This window comes from Podarcis raffonei, chromosome 13 (assembly GCF_027172205.1).
Source record: "Podarcis raffonei isolate rPodRaf1 chromosome 13, rPodRaf1.pri, whole genome shotgun sequence".
Taxonomy (NCBI): Eukaryota; Metazoa; Chordata; class Lepidosauria; order Squamata; family Lacertidae; genus Podarcis; species Podarcis raffonei.
The window spans coordinates 18,403,281-18,431,123 of record NC_070614.1 but is presented as its reverse complement, the minus strand read 5'-3'; the positions used below and the strand labels follow the sequence as shown (position 1 = coordinate 18,431,123).

The window sequence follows — 27,843 nt, the reverse complement described above, 5'->3', positions numbered from 1 at the left end:
GGTGCTGTCAATCCAGAGGGGAGGGGAGGGCGCCTACGCGTTGCGTCCTCGGCGCGCGCCGGGGAGCGGACCAGAAGGAAATCGCTTCCGGTGAGGTTCAGAGGGAGAGCGAGGAAGAGAAGCCGGATGTCTGCGTTGGGTATGGGAATTGGAAGGGGGGTGGGGCTGGAGGTGGGGGGCCGTTGCTTAGGACAGGTGGGGTTTTTTTTGGGGGGGGGGTCCGAGGAGAGCACAGAGGCTGAAGCTACAATTCCCCTCCCTGCTTTTCTTAGTAGGCGCACCTCCCCCCCTCCATCGTCCCTCCCTCGCCCTCAAACTCTCCTCTTCTCCAGCAAAGCCAAAATGTTCCTTTATAATTTGTTCAGGAGACCACTGTAAGCAAGTGAAAACATTAGCAGGATTTTCATAACACTTGTAAAGTAGCAATTATCATGGACAATATGGAGAGATAAACAAAAATGGATTATGGAATCATATGCAGTTGGAAAGGTTGACAAAGGGACCCATGGAGGAGATGGTGGGAAGCCTGGAGATTCAGGAAAATCTCTAAATATGGATGTGTATTTGGTATTGTTACAGCTTTATATTTGTAAAATCCTCCTCCCTCCTCCTCCCTCCCACCCCAGAACTCAAGGCCAAGCAGTGAAACCTTTGGGCTGCAGATTCACGGCCGGCGGGCGAGAAGACTTTGTTTTACCCAGTGCAGTGCTATTACGTTTAAGGAACTCACTGAAACAAGATGGAAGAGGGGGAAAAGTTACGCTAGTGCAGTTTAATTTAAACCGAAATAGATGGCTTCATGTGGTTTTTTAAAAGCCATGAGAAAGGGTACTGTCAACTGGTGCTAAGCATGACAGCTAAGTGGCTGCTGCTGCCCCACCCCCTAAACGAAGGCTGTTTCTGAAAACCGGTTTGGGGTGGGGTTGTTATTAGGTTTCTCATCTGCCTAGCGCCGTGAGGTTACAGCAGTATAAAAAGGCAATGCTGAAATCAGTTTAAAAGCAAGCTAGAAGAATAGGGTGGGTCCTAAAATATATATTTCTGCTGTCAGAGGCTTGTAGACTCATGGGAAGTAGCCAGCCAGCCAGCCAGTGTGGGAAGTGGGATGTTGGACTAGAATCCCTTTCTCACCACATGACAAGCTCCTTTGTTACTGCTGAGCTGTCTCTTTCCCTCTCTGTAATTGTCTTCTCTCTTCACCACCTTATTTGGATTACAGCCCAGAAACGCAGGTGGCGCTGTGGGTTAAACCACAGAGCCTAGGACTTGCCAATCAGAAGGTCGGCGGTTTGAATCCCTGCGACGGGGTGAGCTCCCGTTGCTCGGTCCCTGCTCCTGCCAACCTAGTTTGAAAGCACGTCAAAGTGCAAGTAGATAAATAGGTACCGCTCCGGTGGGAAGGTAAATGGTGTTTCCGTGTGCTACTCTGGTTCACCAGAAGTGGCTTAGTCATGCTGGCCACATGACCCGGAAGCTGTACGCCGGCTCCCTTGGCCAATAAAGCAAGATGAGCGCCGCAACCCCAGAGTTTGTCACGACTGGACCTAATGGTCAGGGGTCCCTTTACCTTTGCCTTCACCACCTTATTTGGATTACAGCCCAGGAAAGGGGGAAAGGCGATGAAGGGCTGGGGTTGGGGTTAAGGAGAGGCCCTTAGGTTGCATCTGACACATGTGCTGGAATTTCCCCACCCTTGGACTAGAATTTTGCTGTGATTGAGCAAGTCTTTTGTATCTACTACCCACCTGCCTGACCCTACCTTACCTTCAGATCCACTTCCATTTGACTTGCTTCTCTTTTACCCATTTCTCATTTCCTTCCTTCTCCTCTTCTGCCCTGCTTATTTAATGAAAAAACAGTGACCCCTTAAAGAGACCACAAGGTTCTGTGTTTTATGCAGCATGTGTGCCTTTGCTATGGAATAAATGTTAAATAGCCGTTGATTTCAACCTTGCCTCTGTTATTAATGTTTTTGCCACATTACCTCACCATGGGTAGCTGGAGGAGATGGTGGTGCCAACCCTGGACATGCCTGCTCAGCCCATGGGGATGGTTGCTGATGTGGTTTTCGTCATCGAGGGCACTGCCAATCTCGGCCCCTACTTCGAGTCCTTGCGCAAGCATTACCTTCTTCCTGCCATTGAGTGAGTGTTTTGCATGGCCCCAGGATGCAACTGCAGTAGTAGCTTTGTTGCAAGAAAGGAGAGGCTCCTGGGAGACCCTCATAGGGAAGGAAATGTTGGGGGAATGCTCTTTTCACGGGAAGGACTGCAATCACTCACTTTGCATCCTATTTGGAAATGAGCTTCACTGAAATCGATGAGATTTGATGCTTAGTAAGAGGCACTGGAACAAGGGAGTGCGGGATTAAAATATAGTCCAAACAGGGTTTTTTGTCAGCTGAAGAAACAACTGTAAGTAGAAAGATTTGTTAACTTTCCTGATCCCAAATGACATAATTTTGGGGCATGGAGAGGAATCTAAATTAAAAGAAAAACACATTTGCAGAATTAAACTATCATAAATAATTTTATTTATGTTTGCCCCAGTAACCAGGCAAGTAGAGCATGGCAAGTGACTAAATTGGGAATAGTGATAATAGAAAAAATAATCCTGTGATTTCACATCCTCAAGTGCATTCCAGTTTCTCTAATGTGAGCCAAGCCTTCTGCAATTTTGTCAAATCTTCTCTTTTATTGCCAGGTACTTTAACGGTGGTCCCCCTGCTGAAACAGACTTTGGTGGAGACGTAAGTGTGTGGATGCACTTTTGAATTTGTTAATGAATTCAAGGAATTTTGTGGGCTCTGAAGATCACCTTTCTTTGAGTATATCTAGTTGCTTACTTGCTTACCTGGTTGGTTGCTTGCTTGCTTGCTTACTTACTTAAAGCATTTTTACCCTACTCTTCAACTGAAAAGATTAAATGATAGTTCCAACCCTAAAGCTCACAAACACACAATGTCAAAGGAAAAGGGATATTGGGGGGAGGGGAGGAGCAAGTAATTGAATAAGTCATTAAGCTGTGCATGTCAAAGGGTAAGTAGATAGCACATGAACATAGCAATGATTTCCAAACCTGTGGAGAATCATCCAAATGCAGCCAGTGAGCTGCCTGAGATCTGCCAGTGAGCTAGTATTAGTTTAGTTTTTCCTGTTTTCAAAAATATATATATTTGGGGGTTAAAATTAAAAATGTGAGATGTAACTAATAACAATTTCTTCTATACAAACAACCACACAAATTTGTGCACACACCTCAATGGCACAGACACACACTTCCGCAACTTTGTAAAAGTTAATTTTCAAATGCCAGAATTCTTGCATGTCCAAAGTAGATTCCTGCAGCCTGTGTGTTGTTCCACATTCAGTCATCAGCCTATCGCTTTTTGTCATGGGGAGGTGACAGGAGCTGTAACAAGCAATGGAGTCTCTTTCCCTGGCTGCCCAAATCTCTAATCATACAATTTTTGGTAATGTTGTCATTGTTTAAAATGGCCTTTTTAATAATGAGAACTGGCAGATTCCCTTCTCATGAAGATTGATCAAGGCACTGGGGGATAGTCAACATGGTGCCCTCCGGATTTAATAGACTACAAATCCCATCACCCCTGACCATTGGCCAAACTGGCAGGGGATGATGAGAGCTGTACCCTCCATATCACCTAGAGGGCACATGTTGGTTACTTTAATGGAAGCCAAAGCTCCTGATTAGCGACACAGCCAAGCAGAAGACCAATGTCCTTGCTTATGATAGTCAGGGTACTGAAAATTCATTTGGCCCAGAGCTACCCTATCTAACCAGCTTCTGCCTCCCATCCTCATCTACAGTATGGTGGTACCCAATACAGCCTGGTGGTGTTCAATACGGTGGACTGCGCCCCTGAGTCGTACGTGCAGTGCCATGCACCAACTAGCAGCGCTTTCGAGTTTGTCACATGGCTTGATAGCATTCAGTGAGTCTGGGACCGTACATTATGTTCTTTTATTGGCTGCATTGTGCTACACAAGGGTTGCATTTTTGTGTGTAAGGGCTTAGTACTGAAGAGGAATCTGATGTCTTGTGACTTTTTGCAACCAGGAAATACGTCTCAGCAAAACAGCACAGCAAATGTTATGGGGGAATAATGTTCAGTTGCCCTTAGTTTGGGTCCATGGCCCGCCTCACAATTATCTTTCTCCTCTGCTTGTGTAGCATGGTGAGGCCTAGGTTCATCTATGATGAGAATGGCCTGGTTGGGAGAGGGATGGGTCATCCATTTCTGGATGATGGAATGGAAGGAAAAGCTTCTGGGTTTTCTAGGATTGGTATCCAAGGTCTTCCAAGTTTCCTGGGAAACATATGAAGTCCTATATCTGAATCTTGACTCCATGGCTTCACAAATATTTTATTAGCTCTTTCAAGTTAATCAAGTTTAAAGGATTTGGGTGGTAGACCTGGGAAAGAATCTCTGCATAAAACCTTGGGAGATCCACTGCTAACTGGAGTAGACCAGCCTTCTTCAAGCTGGTGCCCACCAGATGTTTTGAGCTACAACTCCTCAGCCCTAGCAAGCGATACAAAAGGTTGGGGATAATGGGAGTTGTACTTCAAAACATTTGGAAGTGATCAGGGTCAGGTTGAGGAAGACTGGAATATTGGATTAGCTGGACCAAAAGCTTGATGGTATTTAGCATTTGTGTGTATTCCTGGGCTCTGGGGTTTGAGAAGGAGACCTTTGGTTCCCTGCATTGGTCCTCTTTATCATTTTGGTTCCCCTAATTTCAGATTTGTGGGTGGTGGCGGCGAGAGCTGCAGTCTCATCTCAGAAGGGCTCAGCACCGCTCTGCAGCTCTTTGATGACTTCAAAAAGATGAGGGAGCAAATGTAAGTGGATTTTTGTGTGAAGGGAGGGCAGAAAGGATATAATGGGTGTGCATCTGTGTTTAATACTTACAGAACATTAGATGTTTAAAATTGCGAAACCTTTTCGCTTTGCTTTGTGGTTTCCCTAGATCTGGAGTTGTTTTGCAGAAAAAGGGCAAAAACATCAGTCCAGGTTGCATGCCATATTGAAAACAAACTACTTTTTTTAATGTGAACGAGCAGTGTGCTGGTGCACTCTACTGCAATGTTCTTGCTCTGCTACTCCCTTCCTCCCGCTGCTGGGATACAAATGTTAGTCCAGCTTGTTATGACATCTGAACTCCAAACAGATCCCAAGCAGTAAGCCAAGAGCATACCTTGATCACTACAGTCATACTTTGGTTCTCAAATTTAAACCGTTCCAGGAGTCTGCTCGACTCCCAAAATGGTTCAAAAACCAAGGTGCAGCTTCCGATTGGCTGCAGGAGCTTCGGACATTCGGCTTCCAAAAAACGTTCACAAACCAGAACACTCACTTCCGAGTTTGCAACGTTCAGGAGCTGATTTGTTCGACTTCTAAGGCGTTCGACTACCAAGGTATGACTCTACTGGGTTGTGTTTCTTGTCATGGTGTTTTTCAGAACCATTTGTGATTTCCTTTGGAAAGTCATAAGATACCTAGAAATGAAAGGTCTCATGGGTGGGGGTGGCGCTTGAGCTTCTGTGCCAACTATGGAAGCTTTTTCATGCCCTTGTTTGTTTGTTTTTTAAATTATGTGCTTCCCATCTCACCAAGTTCCTGGGGCAGCTACACTGGCTGTTGTTGTTTTTAGATGATTTACAAATTGCTTACATTTTAGGGGTGAAATATAAGCAGTTTACAATATATCTTAACATCCTCAATAAAGATCAATTACAAACAATGCTATAAAGGTACCTGTATTACAAACACCACCATTAAGTAGGGCATCCTCTTAAACATCAGAATAAATATTAGACATGAAAGTTGACTACAAAAATGCAATGGAAATCCCACATTTTAGAACAAGCTAACTGAACAAAGCATCTTCTAAACTTCAGTATAAAAAATTACAAGTGGAAATTAACTACAGAACGATATATTCCGTATTTTGAATTAACCTAATCATTATTTTTGGGGAGAGCACAGGAGATACGTTCAAATACAGTGATACTTTCTATCTTGAACGCCTTGGCTTCCGAACAGATTGGCTCTCGAATGACCGAAGCCCGGAAGTGAGTGTTCTGGTTTTCGAATGTTCTTTCGGAAGCCAAACATCCGACGGAGCTCCTGCAGCTTTCGATTGGCTGCAGGAGCTTCCTGCAGCTAATCAGAAGCTGCGCTTTCGTTTCCAACGTTTTGGAAGTCAATAGACTTCTGGAACCGATTCTGTTCGACTTCCAAGCTACGACTGTACTTGCTTTAGTTGCAAATATTGAAGCAGAGTTGAAGGCAGTTTCATCCCTGAAAGCTGAAGGGAAAGCAATTGCTTTCCTGAAAGCTAGGATTGGGGAATCTGCAGGTGGGATGCTCGAGGCTCAGGTCAGCAGGACGTTGCAGATGGGCTGGTGTGCACCTCCTCACAATCCCTTCTCACTTTATTCCCCCATGGCTTCTTTGAGCATCTTAGTAGTGCCGTCAGAACGCTACATTGCTTTTGAAAACCTAACTGTATCAAAGCACTGCACGCTTGGACCTTTTGGTCCCCAAGACTCACCTGTTTCTCCCCCCACTCCCCATGTTCTCCCCCAAACAGAGGTCCCACACATAAAGTCTGCATCCTAATCTGCAACTCCCCGCCCTACCTGCTTCCAGCTGTTGAGAGTACCACATACTCTGGCTACACAACAGAGAATTTGGTGCAGAAGATTGGTGATGTGAGTAGAAGAAGCTTGGTTGAAACTAGACTCCTCGTTTCTCCAGATTCATTCATTCATTCATTATTACATTTGTATGCAGTGGTACCTCGGGTTACGTACTTAATTCGTTCTGGAGGTCCATACTTAACCTGAAACTGTTCTTAACCTGAAGCACCACTTTAACTAATGGGGCCTCCTGCTGCTGCCGCGCCGCTGGAGCACAATTTCTGTTCTCAACCTGAAGCAAAGTTCTTAACCTGAAGCACTATTTCTGGGTTAGCAGAGTATGTAATCTGAAGTGTATGTAACCTGAAGCGTATGTAATAATAATAATAATAATAATAATAATAATAATAATAATAATAATTTATTATTTATACCCCGCCCATCTGGCTGGGCCTCCCCAGCCACTCTGGGCGGCTTCCATAGAAACCTAAAATACAGTAAAATATCACACGTTAAAAACTTCCCTGAACAGGGCTGCCTTAAGATGTCTTCTGAATGTCAGGTAGTTGTTTATCGCTTTGACATCTGCTGGAAGGGCGTTCCACAGGGCGGGCGCCACTACCGAGAAGGCCCTCTGCCTGGTTCCCTGTAGCTTTGCTTCTCGCAATGAGGGAACCGCCAGAAGGCCCTCAGCGCTGGACCTCAGCGTCCGGGCAGAATGATGGGGGTGGAGACGCTCCTTCAGGTATACTGGACCGAGGCCGTTTAGGGCTTTAAAGGTCAGCACCAACACTTTGAATTGTGCTCGGAAACGTACTGGGAGCCAATGTAGGTCTTTCAAGACCGGTGTTATATGGTCTCAGCGGCCGCCCCCAGTCACCAGTCTAGCTGCCGCATTCTGGATTAGTTGTAGTTTCCGAGTCACCTTCAAAGGTAGCCCCACGTAGAGCGCATTGCTGTAGTCCAAGCGGGAGATAACCAGAGCATGCACCACTCTGGCGAGACAGTCCGCAGGCAGATAGGGTCTCAGCCTACGTACCAGATGGAGTTGGTAAACAGCTGCCCTGGACACAGATTTGACCTGTGCCTCCATGGACAGCTGTGAGTCCAAAATGACTCCCAGGCTGCGCACCTGGTCCTTCAGGGGCACAGTTACCCCATTCAGGACCAGGGAATCCTCCACACCTGCCCGCCTCCTGTCCCCCAAAAACAGTACTTCTGTCTTGTCAGGATTCAACCTCAATCTGTTAGCCGCCATCCATCCTCCAACCGCCTCCAGACACTCACACAGGACCTTCACCGCCCTCACTGGTTCTGATTTAAAAGAGAGGTAGAGCTGGGTATCATCCGCATACTGATGAACACCCAGCCCAAACCTCCTGATGATCTCTCCCAGCGGCTGCATGTAAATGTTGAAAAGCATGGGGGAGAGGACAGAACCCTGAGGCACCCCACAAGTGAGAGCCCAGGGGTCTGAACACTCATCCCCCACCACCACTTTCTGAACACGGCCCAGGAGGAAGGAGCGGAACCACTGTATGACAGTGCCCCCAGCTCCCAGCCCCTCAAGACGGTCCAGAAGGATGTTATGGTCGATGGTAACCTGAGGTACCACTGTACCACCTTTTCTTCTAAGGATATCAAGGTGGTGTTTATTGTTCTTACTCTTCCCCAGTTCATCCTCACAACCAGACCAAGATAGGCTTAGTTCAGGGATATTTAAAAAATAATAATTTTATAAGTCATGCGTCCTTGTTTCTCAATTTGATCCTTTTACGTGGTTTTGCACGTTTTGTGTTACTTCTAGCTTTGTAAGATTTTGTGGTGTTTTATGCATTGTGACTTTTTAATTATTATTATAGTTTAGTCTTTGTCGTAACTGTTAAGTGTAAACCATTTCATTGTTATTTGCCGATATTCAGTTTTACCGTTTGCTGTTGAACGCCAATAGATTATTGAATGTTGCTTTATTTGATCTAAGTTGTTTATTTTAAAATTACGTTTTTATTGTGGCTTTTTTTAGTGTCAGATCAGATTTGTTATGAGGCATGTGATGATCTTCGCTGTCTATTCTGTTGATTCTTCAGCTTGTAATCCGCCTTGCGTGTAGCAACGTAGGAAGGCGGCATACAAATTAAACGCGACATGAAATTGAAATGAAAGGTGGGCTGCACCATGTTCCCTCCTCTGATCACCTGCCAAGGATTGCTTCCCACATGCCAGTCGGAGTTAGACAGTACGGGGGATTTGGGGAGCTTTTAGGGGTCTCCTTTCAACATGGGAATGTGGGAATTGATTCTTCCTCTGCTCACCTGCTCCGCCTCTGTTCCGCAGCGTGGGATCCACTTTTCCATTATCTCCCCCCGGAAGCTCCCTGCGCTGCGCATTCTCTTTGAAAAGGCCGTGACGGGGGGCATGATGGAAGGCCAGCTCAAGGACTACAGCCAGGACCCCCGGCATATGATCCTCATACGCGGCATGGCTCTTCCAGGTAAGATCTGGCCTGGGAACAAGCTGTGGGCAGGCGCCAAGAAGCATCACACGCACCCTTTGAGTCAAGAAAGGGTCTTGGACATCTGTTTACTGCAGGGTGATAGCTGTGCATCAGGCTCTAGGACTGTGCTCAGTAACAGCGAACTGTTTTTGGACTACAATTCCCATCATCCCTGACCACCAGCTAGCTAAGGATGATGGGAGTTTTAGTCCAAAAACAACTGGAAGACCCCAAGTTTGGGAAACCCTGTTTGGTAAAGCTTCTGTTTACTGATATTTTTTGCCTTTCCGCTAGTCTGCTCAAGGAGGACAGGTCAGTCTCCTGTGCTGGTTTCACACCTGTCAATTCAGAACTCTGTTCTTACTCGTTTCTGCAGTGATCGGCCACAAACTGTCTAATCGGCACCAAAACGCGTATTTAAATGCAGCTTTTGAACATACTTTACCCTACAACAGCCATTCTCGTATGCATTTTGGTACGTTTCTTGAGCCGAGAACTGCATTGCAACATTTGGAGAAGCGGGAAACCCGAAAGATAACTGTGTTCTGATCTGCAGAAAGGACTGGGACGTGTGTGACAGCTCTGTCCCTAACAAGGAACAAAGGACTCAAACATCCCCTGCACTCGGGGTGTTGAGCAGCACTTGGACTAGAGAAGTTGGGCTAAACGAAGATCAAGATAATTTTAACAGTAGAAAATGGGGCAGGGAATTATAGGGACAGAACTACCTAAATTGTATAGAAATTTATTTATGTATGCTACTACAGCAGCAAGATTGCTACTTGCCCAAAAGTGGAAGAAGCAGGGGTCCCAGTAAAGGAAGAATGGATACAAAAACTTATGGAATATGCAGAAATGGTGAAACTTACAGGAAGAATGAGAAATCAAGATAACAAACTTTTTAATTAAAAAAATGGAAATGGTTTATTGAATATTTACAGATAAATTGTAAACAATAGCAGGATTATTGTAGTAACCTGCAGTTTCATAAGAGTATATATCTACAGTAGATAATTAAATGAGCAAGCTAAAGGAATTTGGATATGCAGAAGATATTAAAAAATAAATTGAAGAAACTGCAGAAAGAGGGGTGAGGAAGTCAAATTTTGAAATGTTAAATTGATTGTAAAACTAATGAAATGTATTAATTTGAAAAGTATAAATAAAAACTTTTTATTTTTAAGGAATTCAAAAAAAGAAAATGGGGCGGGGGAATGTTAGTCCCTCTTCTGTTACCGGCAGCAGGAGGGTTGAGTCAATGCGCACATCCTGGTGTATGGGGGTGGGGGGGAGAGAATTGTCTGTTGCGCACTTCCTGCTTGATGACTAATATCTCCTCTGTCTTTTCCATTTGCAGTAGGTGGAGGAGCAGCCGCCAACACGCTGCAGGCTAAGCAATCTGTGCCCCAGCCCCAGCTCCCCACGGTTCCACCCCAGCTCCCTCCCACCCCACCTCAGGCCCTGCCGGCAGTTTCTCAGCCATACCAGGTACATCCTTTGCCCCGGTAGGTGGCAGTGGCAGGGTGCCGCCTCCTGAAAGTTCATCCCTCTCCAACCTTGCCCATCTCTTATTTTTAGGTGACGCCATCGGCTACGCTCACTGCGGCCCAGGCTGCAGCTCAGTCTGCTGTGGAGGCGGCCAAGAACCAGAAAGCCAGCTTGAGCAACCGCTGTGAGTCCCTCGTCTGTTCCCCCAGGATTGGGGTTTCTTGGGGAGGGGAGGAGGGTGCAAGCTAAAGAGGGGTGAGGCAGTGGAATTTTTTGTGGTGGAATACAGTGGTACCTCAGGTTACATACTGTCAGGGGCTCAGGAGCAGAAGCACAGGGGAGAGAGGAAATGGAGAGCGAAGGGGAGGAATCCGAGGGGAGCGTAGGAGAGTATGACAGTGACCCGAGAGATTCCATGAGCTTCTCCAGCGAATCAGAAGATTCCTTTGGTAAGGGCAAGGGGGGTCCCAGGGGGGACGCACCAGAAGCAGGGGGCCAGCGGGGACTCCCAAGGCAGCAGCGGGGGATCAGGACCAGCTCCCCCACCAGAGCGCAGTGGGGGGGAAGAGTCACATGTGTCAGGGCCAGCCTCTCCTCCAGCAGGGAGAGAAGATGAGTCAGGGCTGACCACGCCCCCATCGGAAAGTGGGGAAACGGAGGGAAGGCCAGGTCCAGCTAGCCTCCCCGAAGGAGGGAGTAGTGACAGCAGTGTAACGGTCAGAAGGAAAGTGGGAGGCTGGGCGCGCGCGCCAAGTTCAAATGTACAGGCGCGCGGGAGAGCAGGAAACCCGGATTGGGAGCCAGGTCCTAAAGCCCGACGGAGGGAGGGGGAAGAGTCAGGGGACTCAGCGTCAGAGGAGTCTAGGAAGGGAGAGACCCCGACGGGCAGGCGGACCCAGAGGAGGAAAGAACAAAGGAGGAGGTGGAGCAAGGCTAGAATCTTAAACTGGTGTCAGGGGGGAGGAGATTCAGATGGAGCTTCGGCGGTCTAGAGTTTGAGACGTAGTGCTGCATGCTGCGGCTGTGGAAGTGAAACTGAACTTCAATAAAGACTTTTATACTAAACAACGAAGCAGCGTTGGTCCTTGGTGAGCTGGGACCTCGGGCAGCACTGACACATACGCTTCAGGATACAGACTCCGCTAACCCAGAAATAGTGCTTCAGGTTAAGAATTTTGCTTCAGGATGAGAATAGAAATCGTGCTTTGGCGGCACGGCAGCAGCAGGAGGCCCCATTAGCTAAAGTGGTGCTTCAGGTTAAGAACAGTTTCAGGTTAAGAACGGACCTCCGGAACGAATGAAGCACCATATTTTTCGCTCTATAAGACGCACCAGACCACAAGACGCACCTAGTTTTTGGAGGAGGAAAACAAGAAAAAAAATATTCTGAATCTCAGGAGCCAGAACAGCAAGAGGGATCGCTGCGCAGTGAAAGCAGCAATCCCTCTTGCTGTCCTGGCTTCTGGGATAGCTTGCAGCCTGCATTCGCTCCATAAGACGCACACACATTTCCCCTTACTTTTTAGGAGGGAAAAAAGTGAGTCTTATAGAGCAAAAAATACGGTACTTAACCCAAGGTACCGCTGTAGTTAGGGCCAGAGGTGCCAGCTTGCAAGGGCGATTGGGGTAGGGAGAGGAAATGTCCTGATGTTGGGGTTCACGATGGCTGGTCCCGTGACCATATTTCCTTCTGTCTCTTCCATAGTTGCCTCCTTGAACCCCATGCAGCCCGCCTTCAGCCAAGCTCCCGCACAGACCCTCCCCGCAGGCTCCGTACCAGCCCTGCCTCCCAAGCTCCCTGCTTCTTCGCAGGCCAGTCTGGTTTCCACGGTAACAACAGGCTCCGGCCTCCTGGTCCCACAACCAGTACAGGCCCCGCCACCGGCTGGGCCCTCAGCCATGGTATGTACGGTAGGCCCCCGGAGGTCTTTGCGTGAGGTGCGTGTGGAGGGGAGAGGTGTGCATATCTTTGTGGGGGGGGGGAAGGCCACCTTGTCCTTCGAGAAGTGGTTGTGAGATGCATGCTTCGCGCAAAGGGTGATGGCCGAAACACTATCAGAACACTCAGTTTGCAGGGAAGGCTTTGGAAAAGGAGTGTGCCAAATTCTCCTCTTGGCTCTCAAACCGGCTGCAAGCAACTGGTTCATTTTGCTGTTGCTTTATTCCACCTCCCCACACTTGCCTCTGCACAGGACATAATGCCAAGAGATCCAATTTCTTTCCTTTAATGATTCTTAATTAAAATGCAAACTCAAGAATAAAACAAAATCACAAAAAACAGGTATGAAATATTGAAGCTGAGACAAAAGAGGGAGGGGGTCCAAAGGGGGGGGTTATTGGGTTGTCGTTTTTATTCTGATTATGTATTTTGTGGTTTTACATTTTGATTTTATTCTGTGAACCGCCCTGAGACCTCTGGGTATGGGCCAGTATATTAATAAGAATAAGAATAAAAAGAATAAAAATTAATAATAATAATAATAATAATAATAATAATAATAATAATAATAAAAACAACTTCATTGAGAACAGATATTTACTTACAAGCTGATATACAGATGCTATTTAACCCCAAAGAAGCTACCTCAAATGCACAGAAATGTATCAAACAAGTGTTAGAAATGTAAGGACTGTGAGGGGTCGTTCTGTCATACGCAGCGGACTTACAGGAAGGCATATATAATGAAATTAAGGACAATCTTAAAGTGACTTTCCCAAGAAGCCTCGGCAGTATTTATGTCTGTGACTACACCACAAATTCTGTGTGCTCACAAATGGCAGGAAAAGAGAACATCCTCAAAGGAAGAATTTTTGATGAAAATCTTGGAATACACAGAGATGGCAAAATGGATGGCGTTGATAAAAGATACGAATTTAGAATCTTTTAAAGAAGACTGGAAACCCTTTCTACTCCACATTCGAAGATCATAGCGAGGTTTGAAGTGTTAGAAAACAGCAGAAACCCATATTAAGGAACATGATAAAGAGGGATGAAATGAAATAAGGTGGAACCTTAAGACGCAATTGTATGTAATTTGGGTTATAGACATCGATGTTGGGTGAGCGGGAAGTCACTTGTTTTGTTAGAGTACCGTAGTATCTCAGAAGTCAAATGGAATCTGTTCCGAAAGTCCATTTGACTTCCAAAACATTCGGAAACCAAGATGTGACTTCTGATTGGCTGCAGGAAGCTCCTGCAGCCAGTCGGAAGCTGTGGAAGCAGCGTCAAGACGTTCAGGTTCCAAAGAACGTTCGCAAACCGGAACACCCACTTGTGGCGTTTGGGAGCCAAAACATTCGATTCGCAAGGCGTTTGGAATCCAGGGTACGACTGTATAATCGTTGAGTAACGAATGGAAATAAAATAAAAGATCCTTATAAAAAGAGAACAAAAGTTTACAGACATGTGAGAAAGCCCTCCGGAAATCAACGGCCTCAGGGCCTGGTCTCAAGAGCATGGGGCTCCAGAGCCTGCTAAAACACAGCCTGGGCTCCCAAACATTATGTCTCTCTCTTCTCTCCCTCTCCCCCCACCCCACAGCCTAGTGGTGTCCCTCCCAACAGCATGAACGTGGCTCAGCCAGCGCAGCCACAAATCGGGGCCACGCAGCAGTCGGTCACGAACAAGGTGATAGCGTGGAGCGGCGTGTTGGAGTGGCAGGAGGTGAGAGCTGACTCGTGGCGCGGGGGGAAGGGTGAGCCGAGAGCACAGAACCGGTTTTGCCTGGCATGTTTTGACAGTCTGCCCCATCCCTCTTCCCCCAGAAGCCCAAGCCGGCTTCAGTGGATTCCAACACCAAGCTGACTCGTTCCCTGCCCTGCCAGGTGTACGTCAATCAAGGAGAGAACCTGTGAGTGCCTGTCTGCGTGTCACCAAAAGAGGGGGAGAGTGCGGTGGTCAATGGCTACGGGGCAAAATAGAGCGATATTCTGCCTCCACTGTCAGAGGCACCGAGTTTCTGGGCACCGGAAGTAGGGAGAACTCAGCTGTGATCAGGGGCTGCTTGCGGGGTTTCCCATAGGCATATTGTTTACTTATCTGATGGATCAAGTGGTTGCATTTGTATCCCATCTTCTTCTCTAAGGATCTCCCAGGCCCTAGGTCAGCACTCTAACCACTGCTCCGCACTGCCTCTCAAAGGCGTCAGGATTTGAACCAGGGGCCTCTCGATCTGCGGTCAAACGCTCTGCCCTTCTTTTGGCTGCTGTGAGGAGACCAGAGGGTTAAACCACAGAGCCCAGGGCTTGCCGATCAGAAGGTCAGCGGTTCGAATCCCCACGACGGGGTGAGCTCCCGTTGTTCAGTCCCAGCTCCTGCCAACCTAGCAGTTTGAAAGCACGTCCAAGTGCAAGTAGATAAATAGGTACCGCTCCAGCGGGAAGGTAAACGGCGTTTCTGTGCACTGCTCTGGTTCGCCAGAAGCGGCTTAGTCATGCTGGCCACATGACCCAGAAGCTGTACGCCGGCTCCCTCGTCCAATAAAACGAGATGAGCGCCGCAACCCCAGAGTCGTCCGCGACTGGACCTAATGGTCAGGGGTCCCTTTACTTTACCTTAGCGGGGCTTTTCTGAATGCTAAGCTTGAGAGGCGTTGTTTGTGGTGAGGCAGCCACGCTGGAGTAAAGACAGACTTAAGATACTGGAGGAATGGCCATGGGGGCACAGTTCAGTGTTAGGTAGGTTTTCGGAAAAGGATGCCAGCAATGCAAGTGGGCAAGGAGCTTCTGATCCCATCTCAGCCATTCTCTTGTTTTGTTTTTTAAGGGTGCTTGGGAAGGATCTGGGGGCAAGCACGGGTGCAGCTGTCTTTAAATTCCAAAAGAATAGCAGCCTCCCTGGTTTGTGAAAATTAATGGGGGAAGGATACATTTGTCGTAACCCGAGGTGGAGAGCCTCTAAACCAGGGGTGGCAAGATGTCTCCAGATCCTACCATCCCTGACTATTTGGCCATGCTATCTGGGGCTGATGGGAGACGGAGTCTTTTTAAAAAAACCTGGAGGTTCTACAAGTTCGCCACTAACGCTGTCAGTCTTGAGAGTCGCCGGATAAGTCTCCTTTCCTTTTTTTGAGAAAGTACCGTATTTTTCCATCTATAAGACACCCCCATGTATAAAATGCCCCCTGTTTTTGAGGACTCCGATTTAAGAAAATGGGGGGGGAGATGGCTCCCATGTATAAGACGCCCCCAAATTTTGGACATTATTTTTAAGGGGGGAACATAGTCTTATACACGGAAAAATACGGTAGATCTTATCAGGTTGCTTGGAGCGGGGCCTTCTCGGTGGTGGTTGCAGCTGCCGAGTGGCCTCCTTAGGGAATCCCAATGAGTTTTCCCCCTGGCTGATGGTCAACATGTTGTGAAGATCTCCACCCCCACCCACCCCCATCCCCAGGAGTTTTAAGCTGAATTTGGTGGCTATGTGGATGCGTGATATCTCCCATCGGCCTGTTTCCTCGTTGGATTTTTGTCATTGCTAATTGCTTATTAAACGTGTTAGATATTTTGCGGCTGCACGTAGCCTTATTTTAAGGGGCAATTAGTACACCAGGTTAATATGCTGTGGCGTTGCAGGGGGCAGGGCATGCTGCTAATTGCCTGTTTTTTGCTCCATTCCAGGAAGGCGGAACAGTGGCCCCAAAAGCTCATCATGCAGCTGATCCCCCAGCAGCTTCTGGTAAGAGGCGAGATCGAGGTGGTTGTAGGCAGAGCCTGTCATAGCATTAGGCTATAACCCAGGGGTGGGGGGCTTTTTCCAGTTCAAGGGCCACATTGCTTTCTGTGCAGCCTTCCAGGGGCCGCATGCCAGAGGTGGGCAAGGTCACAGGCAAAAAATAAGTAAATAGCCAGTGCAACTACTGAACCTTGCCATTGTACAGGATGCTGTATATATAGAGTGGTCAGTGTTAGTGTTGGGTGTGGGTTGGTTGGATGGTAGAAAGCCGGTTGCGTTTGGTGTGTGTAAAAGCTGTCGGTCATGGTTGGAGAAGAAGACTTTTTAAGAATAAAAGCAGCAACACTCTGCAAGAATACTCTTTCTCAAAGACTCTTTTGTGCCAACTAAGGTCCAAGGACTAGGCAACAGAGTCAAAAGGAGGTCAGAACCTTACACTGTCACTCCCTACTATTTGTGCAAGAGAAAGGCCCTCATCCAGCCCACCAGTGCAGCCAAGCACCAGTTTAAGACAGTTACAGCCTCCTCTCCTGATTCAAATCACACACACACACAGACAGAGAGCTTGGCACCATGAGCACACGGATGACGTCATGCCCCCAATCTCCTAATGGCCGCCCCTGAACAGCACCCGTGTTTTTAACGTATCATTTTTGTTTGTTCCATTTGGTCAGTGGTATCTTTAAGCTACTGAGAGATCAAACAGGAGCAACATAAGTTGCACCTATGCTGCATCAGGTGCGGCGCTCGATTGGCTGTACGACTGAGTTTGAAACTCCCTTGTGCAGCCAATCCCTGCAGAAAACAGCCAGTCCAGCCCGCTTGCTTGGCGAGTCCCAGGTCTCTTGTGTTAGTTTCTGTTTTGTGCCACTGTGCAGCTGCTTGGAGTCACAGGACTCTGTTTACATTCCAGAGACCTTACAGGCTGTTGGAAGTCTCACAGAGATGGGAGACGGATGTGACATACTGGTTTCCTTTTCCTTTGTTCCTTTGTTTCAGTTGCTCTCTGCTTTCATAGAGAGAGGATGTCTTTTTTGAGAGCCAGTGTGGTGTAGTGGTTAAGAGTGGTAGACTCGTAATTTGGTGAACCGGGTTCACATCTCCGCTCCTCCACATGCAGCTGCTGGGTGACCTTGGGCTAGTCACACTTCTCTGAAGTCTCTCAGCCCCACTCATCTCACAGAGTGTTTGTTGTGGGGGAGGAAGGGAAAGGAGAATGTTAGCCGCTTTGAGACTCCTTCGGGTAGTGATAAAGCGGGATATCAAATCCAAACTCCTCTTCTTCTTTTCTGTCTGCGTAGCTTAGAAATAAAACTCTTTGCAATGTAGCCATAAATCTCATCACTCCCGCATGCTGCTGGAAACTCTGCTTAATGGGAACGTGCCTGAGGCCTCATCAAAGGCTCAGGTCGTTAATTATTCTTTGGAGGCGATTCCGAAGGCTCGGCCGGAGGAAAATGAGGCTTTATCAGCTTGGCCAAGCGGAGATGGCGACATCTTGCACTGCAGTTCCCAGACACCCAGCAACCAGCTGGCTGCCGGGTACTTGGGAATCACCGTGCAAGAGACTTGCAGCCCACCTGCCAGTTAATAATAATAATAATAATAATAATAATAATAATAATAATAAATTCTATTTATATCCCGCTCTCCCCAGCCGAAGCTGGGCTCAGGGCGGCTAACAACAATAAAATAGTACAACATTCTAAAATTAATTCAACTCAAATTGATGGCAACCATTAGGCTAAAGTTCTGTGAAGATTGCCAAAGGAGGGAGTCAGGCTGTGCCCTGACCAAAGGCCTGGTGGAACAGCTCTGTTTTGCAGGCCCTGCGGAAAGATGTCAAGTCCTGCAGGGCCCTAGTCTCTTGTGACAGAGCGTTCCACCAGATTGGAGCCACAGCCGAAAAAGCCCTGGCTCTGGTTGAGGCCAGCCTAACCTCTCTGTGGCCTGGGACCTCCAAGATGTTTTTATTTGCAGACCATAAGTTCCTCTGTGGGACACACCAGGAGAGGCGGTCTCGTAGGTACAAGGGTCCTAGGCCGTATCCTAGTTATCCTGTGATGCAGTGGTGTCAGGCGATGGGATGCAGGTGGGTTGTCAAAGCGGAGTTACAGATAGCAGATGGGCTCACCGAGCCAAAAGATGTTTGGTTTGCCGTGCACAAACTCAGGCTCCTAACTGTCCTTTCCCTCTTCCCCTGCAGACGACTCTCGGCCACCTCTTCCGCAACTCGCGCATGGTGCAATTCCACTTCACCAACAAGGACCTGGAATCACTCAAGGGCCTCTACCGCATAATGGGCAACGGATTTGTAAGGCACTACAGGGGATGGGGGGGGCGTAACTCAGGTGATTCGGGTGGCCATCTCCTCAGGGTGGGTTGAGCAGGTCAGGCCAGTCAACATGATTATACAAGCCTCCCATATCTCTCTGGAAACCGACCTGGCTGTTAACCAGAAGGTTGGTGGTACGAGCCCACCCAGGGAAGGCTGCGGGCAGGATTCCTTCATGGCAGGGGGTTGGACTAGATGACCCTTGGGGTCCCTTTCATTCTGTGGTTCTGTGACCAAACTTTGAGGATATGCAGAACACAAGGCAAATGCAGGATTGATTCCCAGTTGCCCCCACCACACTACTTTCTTGCCAGAGTGGCTGTTCAGTTTTGAACATCCCTGATGGTAGGAGGTGGGTTTTTCACCCGGAGGGTGGCTTTCCTTGGCAATTCAATTTCTTCCCATGGGGGACACAGTCTTGCAACAGACAAACCTTGGCCATAGAGGGCAGAACCTCCCATTTATAGGCGGAGCTTCTTGGTTATGGGGACGGAACCGTCATCTTTTGAATCGGGCAGCAATAATAATAATAATTTTATTATTTGCACCCTTCCCATCTGACTGGGTTGCCCCAGCCACTCTGGGCGACTTCCAGCATATTTAAAACATAACAAAACATTAAATGTTAAAAACATCCCTATACGTGGCTGCCTTCAGATGCCTTCTAAAGGTTGTATGGTTACTTATTTCCTTGACATCTGACAGGAGGCCGTTCCACAGGGTGGGCGCCACCACCGAGAAGGCCCTCTCCCTGGTTCCCTGTAACTTCACTTCTGGCAGTGTGGGAGCCGCCAGAAGACCCTCGGAGCTGGATTTCAGCGTCCAGGCTGAACGATGGGGGTGGAGAGGAGGAGATGGGGGGCAGATAATTTTCTCTGTGGGCCAGATTCTGTAGCACAGGGGTGGCTAACCTGCGGCTTCCCAGCAGGCGTTGCTGAGCTGCATCTCCCACTGCCCCAACGATTGGCCTTGTTGGCCCCGGGGGCTGCTGGGAGTCGGCGCCTCAGCTGCGCCCAGAGGGCCGCAGGTTAGCCACCCCTGCTTTAGCAGATGCATCCTTCTCGTCGTCACATGAGCAGGCGGGCTGCGTCCACTTCCCTCACACGACGCCCTGCGAGGTGCGGGTGCTGATGCTGCTCTACTCCTCCAAGAAGAAGATCTTCATGGGCCTCATCCCCTACGACCAGAGTGGCTTTGTCAACGGCATTCGGCAGGTCATCACGAACCACAAACAAGTCCAGCAGCAAAAGGTGCGGGCAGCTGTTTCCCCTGAAGGCACAGCTCTGTTCTCTTTGGCTGCGTACGCACAATACGTTCAGAGTGCATTTTTCTCCTCAGAGAATTCTGGATGCGGCTATTGTTTCAGAAGTGTTTCTGGAAACCGTAGCGATGTGAGGAAACCGCAAGGCCCAGAATTCTTTGAGAGGAAAAACATGCTTCAAATGTGCTTTTTAATAGTTAGTTCAAAGGTATACAGAAATGCCTACCCATTGCAAAAGTATATTTTTTATAATACACAGAAATAAAACAGCTGCTTAATATAAAGAAAGAACAAGGGCAGAAAGGAGAAAAGAAAAGAATAACCTAAAGAGATGCAGTGATACCTCGTGTTACGGACAGGATCCATTCCGGAGGCCCGCCCGTAATGTGAAATCCCCCAAACTCAAAGCGCTGTGTCTGCGCAGGCACGCGGCGCGATTTGGCGCTTCTGTGCATGTGCGAAGCACGATTTAGCGCTTCTGCACAAGCGGCAAAACCCGGAAGTAACCCGTTCCGGTACTTCGGGTTGCTGTGGGACATAACGCGAAAAGACAAACATGAAGTGGACGCAACACGAGGTATGACTGTACAGAGACAGTAGGGCTGGGTGATTGCCGGTTTTCAACATTGCAATACATTATATCACCAGCTAACCATTGCGATATACTGATATATCACTATGCCTGAAATAAGGATGGAGCTATGCAGAGGCGATGGCTGGCTTCACGGTTTTCCCCACATTGTGATTTTTGCAAAGCACATGCACACATAATAATTTGCAATATATTGCCAGGTCAAAAACTATCAAACCGATATCATGGTTTGGATTTCAGACTGGTTTTGGATGAAATATCACCCAGCCCTAAGCGAGAGAAGAAAAAGAGAAAAGCTTAGAGAAAGATAAAGAAAGATAAAAGTACTTCCCCCGGCTCTCTGTCCTGCAGCCAAATATAGTATTCACTCATTAAGATCCAACCATTCTATCGTCTGTAAACCAGTATTTTTTCGACCTTCAAATCCAGTTATTACAAGTTCATGTTCTCTTTTGTGCAAAAAGTCCACAAGTTCAAATGGACTTTAAAGAGTGTGTATTACAGCCTCCATCTCCTTGTCTCTCTCTTTTCCCCCACCCAAAGGCACATTGGCTCGTGACATGTTTAATCTCTATGACTCTCTCTAACCGCATCGCATCGTGCACTGTCTCCCAGCTGAAGTTGGGTGCCACAGCCCCCCCCCAAAAGCCCCAACGTCACAGGCCATTTCTAGTCATGTTTCCACATCTGCCTCTGACCTGTAAGCATGCGGAGAAGACCCTCCAACATTAAGCTATTTGGCCATGGAAATGACTTGTGGGCACATCAACTGGAGTTTCTAGCCTCCCTCCAACTATTTGTTGCACGGCTTTTATGCGAACCGCATACTTCCTTGTGCACAGGTGGAGATTCATGCCTCTTCACAGGCATTTGCTCAAACGCCTGCCTTGATCTCCGTAAGCGTTTAGTGACAGAAAGATACAGGCTATTATTTTATTTCTTTATTTTGGCTTAGGTGGTGCCTGGCCAACTTAGAAGGTCTTCTCTCCTGGCTTTGGAATCTCCCTGGTCTCTTCGTTCCCATCGCGTGTCCCACCCCCCTCCTCAAGTGCTCATCCTTCTCCTGTCTCTTCCTCTCTTTGCAGCAAATGGGGGGGTCCCAGCCCCTGGGATCCACAGCCGGTGCACAGCCATTCCTGGCAAAGCAGCCTGGCGCTTTGCCGGTGACACAGGGCGTTCAGCAGCAGGTAAGGGGGATGAGAGAGAGAGTCTGTACAAGAGACATGGATGGAAGAATGTACTATTATTCAATATGGAGCAATGGTGGTGGGAAGTTAAAGTTAAAAGAAAAAATTATGGTTAACATTTATCAATAATAATAATAATAATACAATTAGGGAACCTATCTTGGACCTTTCGTAGGAAAAAGCAATGAATGATTATGAGACACTTTAACATTTATCAATAATAATAATAATAATAATACAATTAGGGAACCTATCTTGGACTTTTCGTAGGAAAAAGAAATGAATGGTTATGCGACACCTTGGCTTAAAAGAAATATTGTTTAACAGAAAGTGGATGTTTGTATGGATCAAAAGTTTTAAGTAATCATATTTTCTGGGGGGTTTTATGTAACCAGCAGATGGAAAACCGTTCCTTTGTTAATGTTTTCTTCTTCTTCTTTCCCCCTCTCTTTCTTTTCTTTATTTCTATTCTCCCTTACTTTTCTGTTTTTACTTATTCGATTTGTATCTTCTGCAGTTGGGATTTTACTGTATTATGGGATAATCTTAATAAAAAATCTTAAAGGGAGGGAAAAAGGCAAAAGAGAGTTTGCTCTAGTTGTTTCCCGGCGAGGGCGGGAAGCAGCCATAATGAGGAGCAATGGGGGAAGGCTACCCGTTGGCAACCTTGGCATCGCACTGCCTGCGCTCCTTTCTCATTGGCCACCTCCCTGCGTAATGCCCCCCTTTTTATTGCAGATGGGTGGCCAGCAGGTGAGCCCTGGCATGCCTCAGGTGGGAATTATGGAAGAGCAGCAACGCCAGCAGGGCCTGGTGAGTCACTTTGCAGAAGTGTCTTGAGAGGGGGGCTCGTGCCGCCCTCGGAGCCCCAGTCTTTCACGCAGCTCACCCTCACTGACCCCATGGGGCTGAGTCCTAAAACCCAAAGGGAGATGTATAGGGTAAGGGGGATACCTCTGGGGATTAACCTGGCTGCCTAATATCCTAACATTTCCAAGCACAATTCAAAGTGTTGGTGTTGGCCTTTAAAGCCCTAAACGGCCTCAGCCCAGTATACCTGAAGGAGCGTCTCCACCCCCATCATTCAGCCCGGACACTGAGGTCCAGCGCTGAGGGCCTTCTGGGGGGTTCCCTCCCTGCGAGAAGTGAGGTTACAAGGAACCAGGCAGAGGGCCTTCTTGTAGTGGCGCCTGCCCTGTTGAACACCCTCCCATCAGATGTCAAGAAAATAAACAACTACCTGACATTTAGAAGACATCTGAAGGCAGCCCTGTTCAGGGAAGTTTTTAATGTGTGGCATTTTAATGTATTTTTAATCTTTGTTGGAAGCCGCCCAGAGTGGCTGGGGAAACTCAGCCGGATGGGCGGGGTACAAATAATAAATTACTATTACTATTATTACTAACTGATGTGGCACTTCAGTTAGAAAACCCAGTACTCTAGCAACACCAACAGGCCTAAATTTTATCTCTGCCACACTTGTTTTTCTCTTGCTGTCTCAGGCTGGCAGAAGCAGGCTAAGCGTGAGTTAATAAGACAGTTCTTTTACCCATGAGTACTTTTTTGCCAGAAAAAACCCCGCTTTCTCACAACAGCCTGTCTTCCCTTCAGGCAAACCTCTGTGGTCTAAACCACTGAGCCTCTTGGGCTTGCCAATCGGGAGGATGGCAGTTCGAATCCCTGCAACGCGGTGAGCTCCCGTTGCTCTGTCCCAGCTCCTGCTAACATAGCAGTTCAAAAGCACGCCAGTGCAAGTAGATAAAAAGGTACCGCTCTGGCGGGAAGGTAAACGGCGTTTCCGTGAGCTCTGGTTTCCGTCATGATGTTCCGTTGTGCCAGAAGTGGTTTAGTCCTGCTGGCCACAAGACCCGGAAAGCTGTCTATGGACAAACACCAACTCCCTTGGCCTGAAAGTGAGATAAGCGCCGCAACTCCATAGTTGCCTTTGACTGGACTTAACCATCCAGGGGTCCTTTAAAGGTAAAGGTAAAGGGACCCCTGACCATTAGGTCCAGTCGTGACCGACTCTGGTGTTGCGGCGCTCATCTCGCTCTATTGGCCGAGGGAGCCGGCGTACAGCTTCCGGGTCATGTGGGCAGCATGACTAATCTGCTTCTGGCGAACCAGAGCAGCGCACAGAAACGCCGTTTACCTTCCTGCTGGAACGGTACCTATTTATCTACTTGCACTTTGACGTGCTTTCGAACTGCTAGGTTGGCAGGAGCAGGGACCGAGCAACAGGAGTTCACCCCACCGCAGGGATTCGAACCGCCGACCTTCTGATTGGCAAGTCCTAGGCTCTGGTTTAACCCACAGCGCCACCTGCATCCCTAGGGGTCCTTTACCTTTACCTATAATACCCTTTTGCAATCTGGCCGCTGCAGAAGCATTGCAAATAATATGCCTACCTGCTCTGGGTGGCTGCCGATCTTTGTACCTATCAACTGAATCACTCACAGAGACACATGTGCTGCTGTTGGTCCCGGATGGTGTTTTATTAGCTGCCCCCCTCCATTTCGGCAAAGGGGTTTGGGTGGCAGCCCATCTTGTGGGTCAATCTCTGCATTGCCCTTTCACGTGTCTCTCAGGCACTGTTAGATTGTATATGGAGGATGCAGGCCCAACCTAACCCTGAGCTGGGGTGAAGCCAGCAGCACCACTTCACTGGGTGGGAACAGCAGGGCAGGGCAAGGCAGCACGGCCTGTTTCACCTCAAGCGCCGAAAGGGGATTCTCCACCCCTGGGAGGCCAGAATGGCAAGCTTGACCACGTTTCCTTCTTTCCCCCCCAGTTGCAGCTCCGAGTGCAGCAGCCTCAGCCAGCAGCTTCAGCCGCCAACCAGCCTCCGCAAGCACAAGGCCCCCCCCAGGCCGGGCCCCAGGCCACACAAGCAGGCGCCATGCTTAGACCCCAGAACCCTGGAGCCAATCCTCAGCTCCGTAGCCTCCTCCTGAGCCAGCAGCCGGTAAGGGCGATCTCCCTCCTCTCCCCCATGGCATCCTGCTTTGAAAAAAACAACCCATTCATTTACTTAGAAACATAGAACTTTCGAATTGGTCATTAGCGCCAGCTGAAAAGGTTCCTCTTTAGCCAGGCCTTTGGCTGATTAACATACTTTTAAAATGTGTTGGGGGCGCGATTACTGGGTTGCCCTTGTTTTTTTTTTATTATGTATTTTTATGTTTTTATCTTGTGAACTGCCGAGACCTGCAGGTGCAGGGCGGTATACAAATTTAATAAAAAATAATGGCAGCAATGAATGTGTTGTGGGAGCAGGGATTATTAGTTTGCTTGTGTTCTTATTTTTATTATGTATTTTTAAAATATATATATTGTTCATTTTATGTTGTGAACTGCCCTGAGATCTACGGATGATGGGCGGCCTACAAATTCAATAAATAATGATAATAATAATAATAGCCCATCCCTGCTCAGTTTAAGTCCTGTGATTTTGGTGCAAGAGAATGAGTCGGTTCAGTCTTCTGCATAACAGCGTTTGAGCTGTTTCAAGGCAATTTCACGAAGGATCTGGATTGATCTGGAACCGTGCAAGAGCTGTTTTGGGAATGACCAGATTCCCCCATTTAGCTCTGCCGATAGGAGGGTCCACCGTGATTCTCTTGGACATAGAATCATAGAGTCGGAAGGGACCCTGAGGATCATCTAGTCCAACCCCCTGCAGTGCAAGAATAGACAGCTGTCCCATACAGGGATCAGACCTGCAACCTTGGTGTTATCAGCACCGTATTCTAACCAACCGTTCTCTCTCAGTGGAGGAAGCCTGCTGGAGAGGGTGACTCCTCCGTAGGAATATCCAAAGCAGGGCCAAGTAAACTGCTATACTCCTCTCCAGTAGAGGTCAGTCCACCGCCATCTCCCTGTCCGGTTCTGTCCTGCCTTCACTGGCAGAAGAATCGGAGAGTCTTTGTATAATCTCCAGGGCCATCGGCCACGAAGCTTTTACTCTTAACCTAGATGTATATTCAGTCCTTCACCAAAGGCCCACCCCACCCCTGCTTCTTTCAGAGAAGGGGTGTCCAACAGGCCGATTGTGATCTACTGGTAGATCCCCAGGAGGTTTTGGTAGATTGCGGCCGATCGCTGGGTCCCTTTCCTTAGCGCTGGTAAAATAGAATTCTGCCCCGCCAACTCACCCTGCCCTCCATTGTTGCACGGTCTGGGAAGACAGAGTTTACTCAGTGAGGCTGTTGGTTTGTTTCCCCAGCGATCTGTCGGCGAGTGGCTGATCCCCTTTCTCCCACGAGCTGTGACCTGAACCCCTAAAAAATGGGGCTATCCTCCTCCCTAAAAGCTCAACAACTTTGACCTGAACCCCCAAAAAGGGTGTAGATCACTGCCAGTTTTTAATTCTGTCAGTAGATTGCAGTCTCTTGGGAGTTGGCCCCCTCCCCTGTTTTAGAGGAACCAGGGTCCAAAGCCTATACTGAGCAGGTGCACACTGCAGCACACCTGAAGTGCTGGCCAGGTGGGTGAAGGGAATGGAATCGCCTTCTGGTAGAGGGAGAAAATAGCCCCACGGCCTCTCATATGTGGAGAGATAGCCTTGTGCCTTGTGTTAGCCACTCAGGGCAGACCCTGGTACCTAGGAGAAAGGTGGCAGCGGCAATATTTGAGAGAGGGAGGGATGGAGACTTCTAAAGATGGAAGTAGTTGCATTCGGAAGGTGGGATGCTGAGGGCGAGACGGAAAGGAGCAATCACTTTGCACTGTCCGCTCTGCAGTGTTGCTCAGAAGGTGTACCTGTTTGAAGTCTCGTCTCCTCTTCCCACTGTGAACGAATCATCTCTTGCCCTCTGATCTTCTCTACCTTCCCTCCTGCACAGCCCCAGGCGGGAGTTCCTCAATCGCAGCAGCCCCTCCACCATCTCCAGCAAGGTTCTCCGGGAATGTTGCCCCACCAGCCCATGGGAACAGCTCTGGGGCATCAGCCTCCTGGACAGCAGCAGCTCCAGCTCGCTGGACAGACCCTCATGCACCAAGCTCCAGGGCAAGCATGGCCAGGGCAGATGGGACCGCGGGCGGCGCTGCCAGGTAGGATGCGCGAAATCTGCCTAGAACCAAACAGCCAGATGCCTTTGCCACTCCGGAAGCAGCTGTATCTAAGAGCTGGGGGGAGGGTCTTTGTTTTTGGCCCAGAGAGTGGCAGGGAAGAAACAGGGAGATCATCAGCATCTTGATGACACCTCACCCCAACTTCCCCGATGTTGGCACTCAGCGGCTTCTTATGGGATAAGGAGCTGATCTTTGCAGAACTCCACAACACAGTTGCCATGGGATGGAGTCTGCTCCCGCGAGCAGAAGCAGTGCCCCCCCCCAACTTACAGAGCCAGTTCTGGAAGATAAAAAGGACCCCTGACCATTAGGTCCAGTCGTGGCCGACTCTGGGGTTGCGGCGCTCATCTCGCTTTACTGGCCGAGGGAGCCGGCGTACAGCTTCCGGGTCATGTGGCCAGCATGACCAAGCCGCTTCTGGCAAACCAGAGCAGCGCACGGAAACGCCATTTACCTTCCCGCCGGAGCGGTACCTATTTATCTACTTGCACTTTGACATGCTTTTGAACTGCTAGGTGGGCAGGAGCAGGGACTGAGCAATGGGAGCTCACCCCGTCGCGGGGATTCGAACCGCCAGCCTTCAAATCGGCAAGTCCTAGGCTCTGTGGTTTAACCCACAGCGCCACCCGCGAAGATACCCCATAGTTGATAAGAAAGAATCAGCAAGAGTTATGCCCCCCACATTCCTCTCGTCAGGGCAACCACAGCTTTTCTCGGTGGCAAAACCAGGCTGAAAGAGGTCTAGATAATCTGCTTCCACCCTCCTCCTTGTCTATAATGGTCTTCCCTGCTGTATCTCCCCCTCCCAGGTCAAATGCTGATGAACGCTGGTCCCCGGGGCCCAGTCTCCCAGCCAGGTTTGCAGCAGGTTCCTGCCCCCAGCATCATGGAAGACGACATCCTCCGGGACCTCATCTGATGGCGGAGGGTCCTGCTCCAACGCCACCCGGGGTGGAGATTGTTTCTGTGTTGTGGACAGTGCTGCTCTTCCGGAAAACATTGCCATCTTCCTTTCTTTGTGTGTAATATGCCCCCCACCCCCCCGTTTGTTAATAAATGTTATCCTCTTC

General features: G+C 48.5%; 1 protein-coding gene across 6 annotated transcripts; it reads left to right on the top strand.

Annotated features, from left to right (window-relative positions):
• The first annotated feature begins 17 nt into the window (after positions 1–17).
• On the top strand, positions 18–27,843 carry MED25 (mediator complex subunit 25). Of its 6 annotated transcripts, none has more exons than XM_053362522.1 (20): positions 18–139; positions 1,999–2,144; positions 2,704–2,749; positions 3,831–3,955; positions 4,768–4,866; positions 6,621–6,741; positions 9,004–9,160; positions 10,521–10,651; positions 10,742–10,835; positions 12,357–12,553; positions 14,193–14,315; positions 14,420–14,502; positions 16,271–16,328; positions 18,532–18,639; positions 19,740–19,910; positions 21,599–21,700; positions 22,439–22,513; positions 24,492–24,665; positions 26,545–26,752; positions 27,583–27,843. In XM_053362522.1, exons 2-20 carry the CDS (start codon positions 2,008–2,010, stop codon positions 27,690–27,692), a joined length of 2,319 nt encoding a protein of 772 aa, XP_053218497.1. In that variant the 5' UTR covers positions 18–139; positions 1,999–2,007; the 3' UTR covers positions 27,693–27,843. The 6 variants fall into 6 exon arrangements, with proteins under 6 accessions (XP_053218497.1, XP_053218496.1, XP_053218495.1 ...); XM_053362521.1 differs by having other exon boundaries at positions 19,737–19,910; XM_053362520.1 differs by having other exon boundaries at positions 14,417–14,502.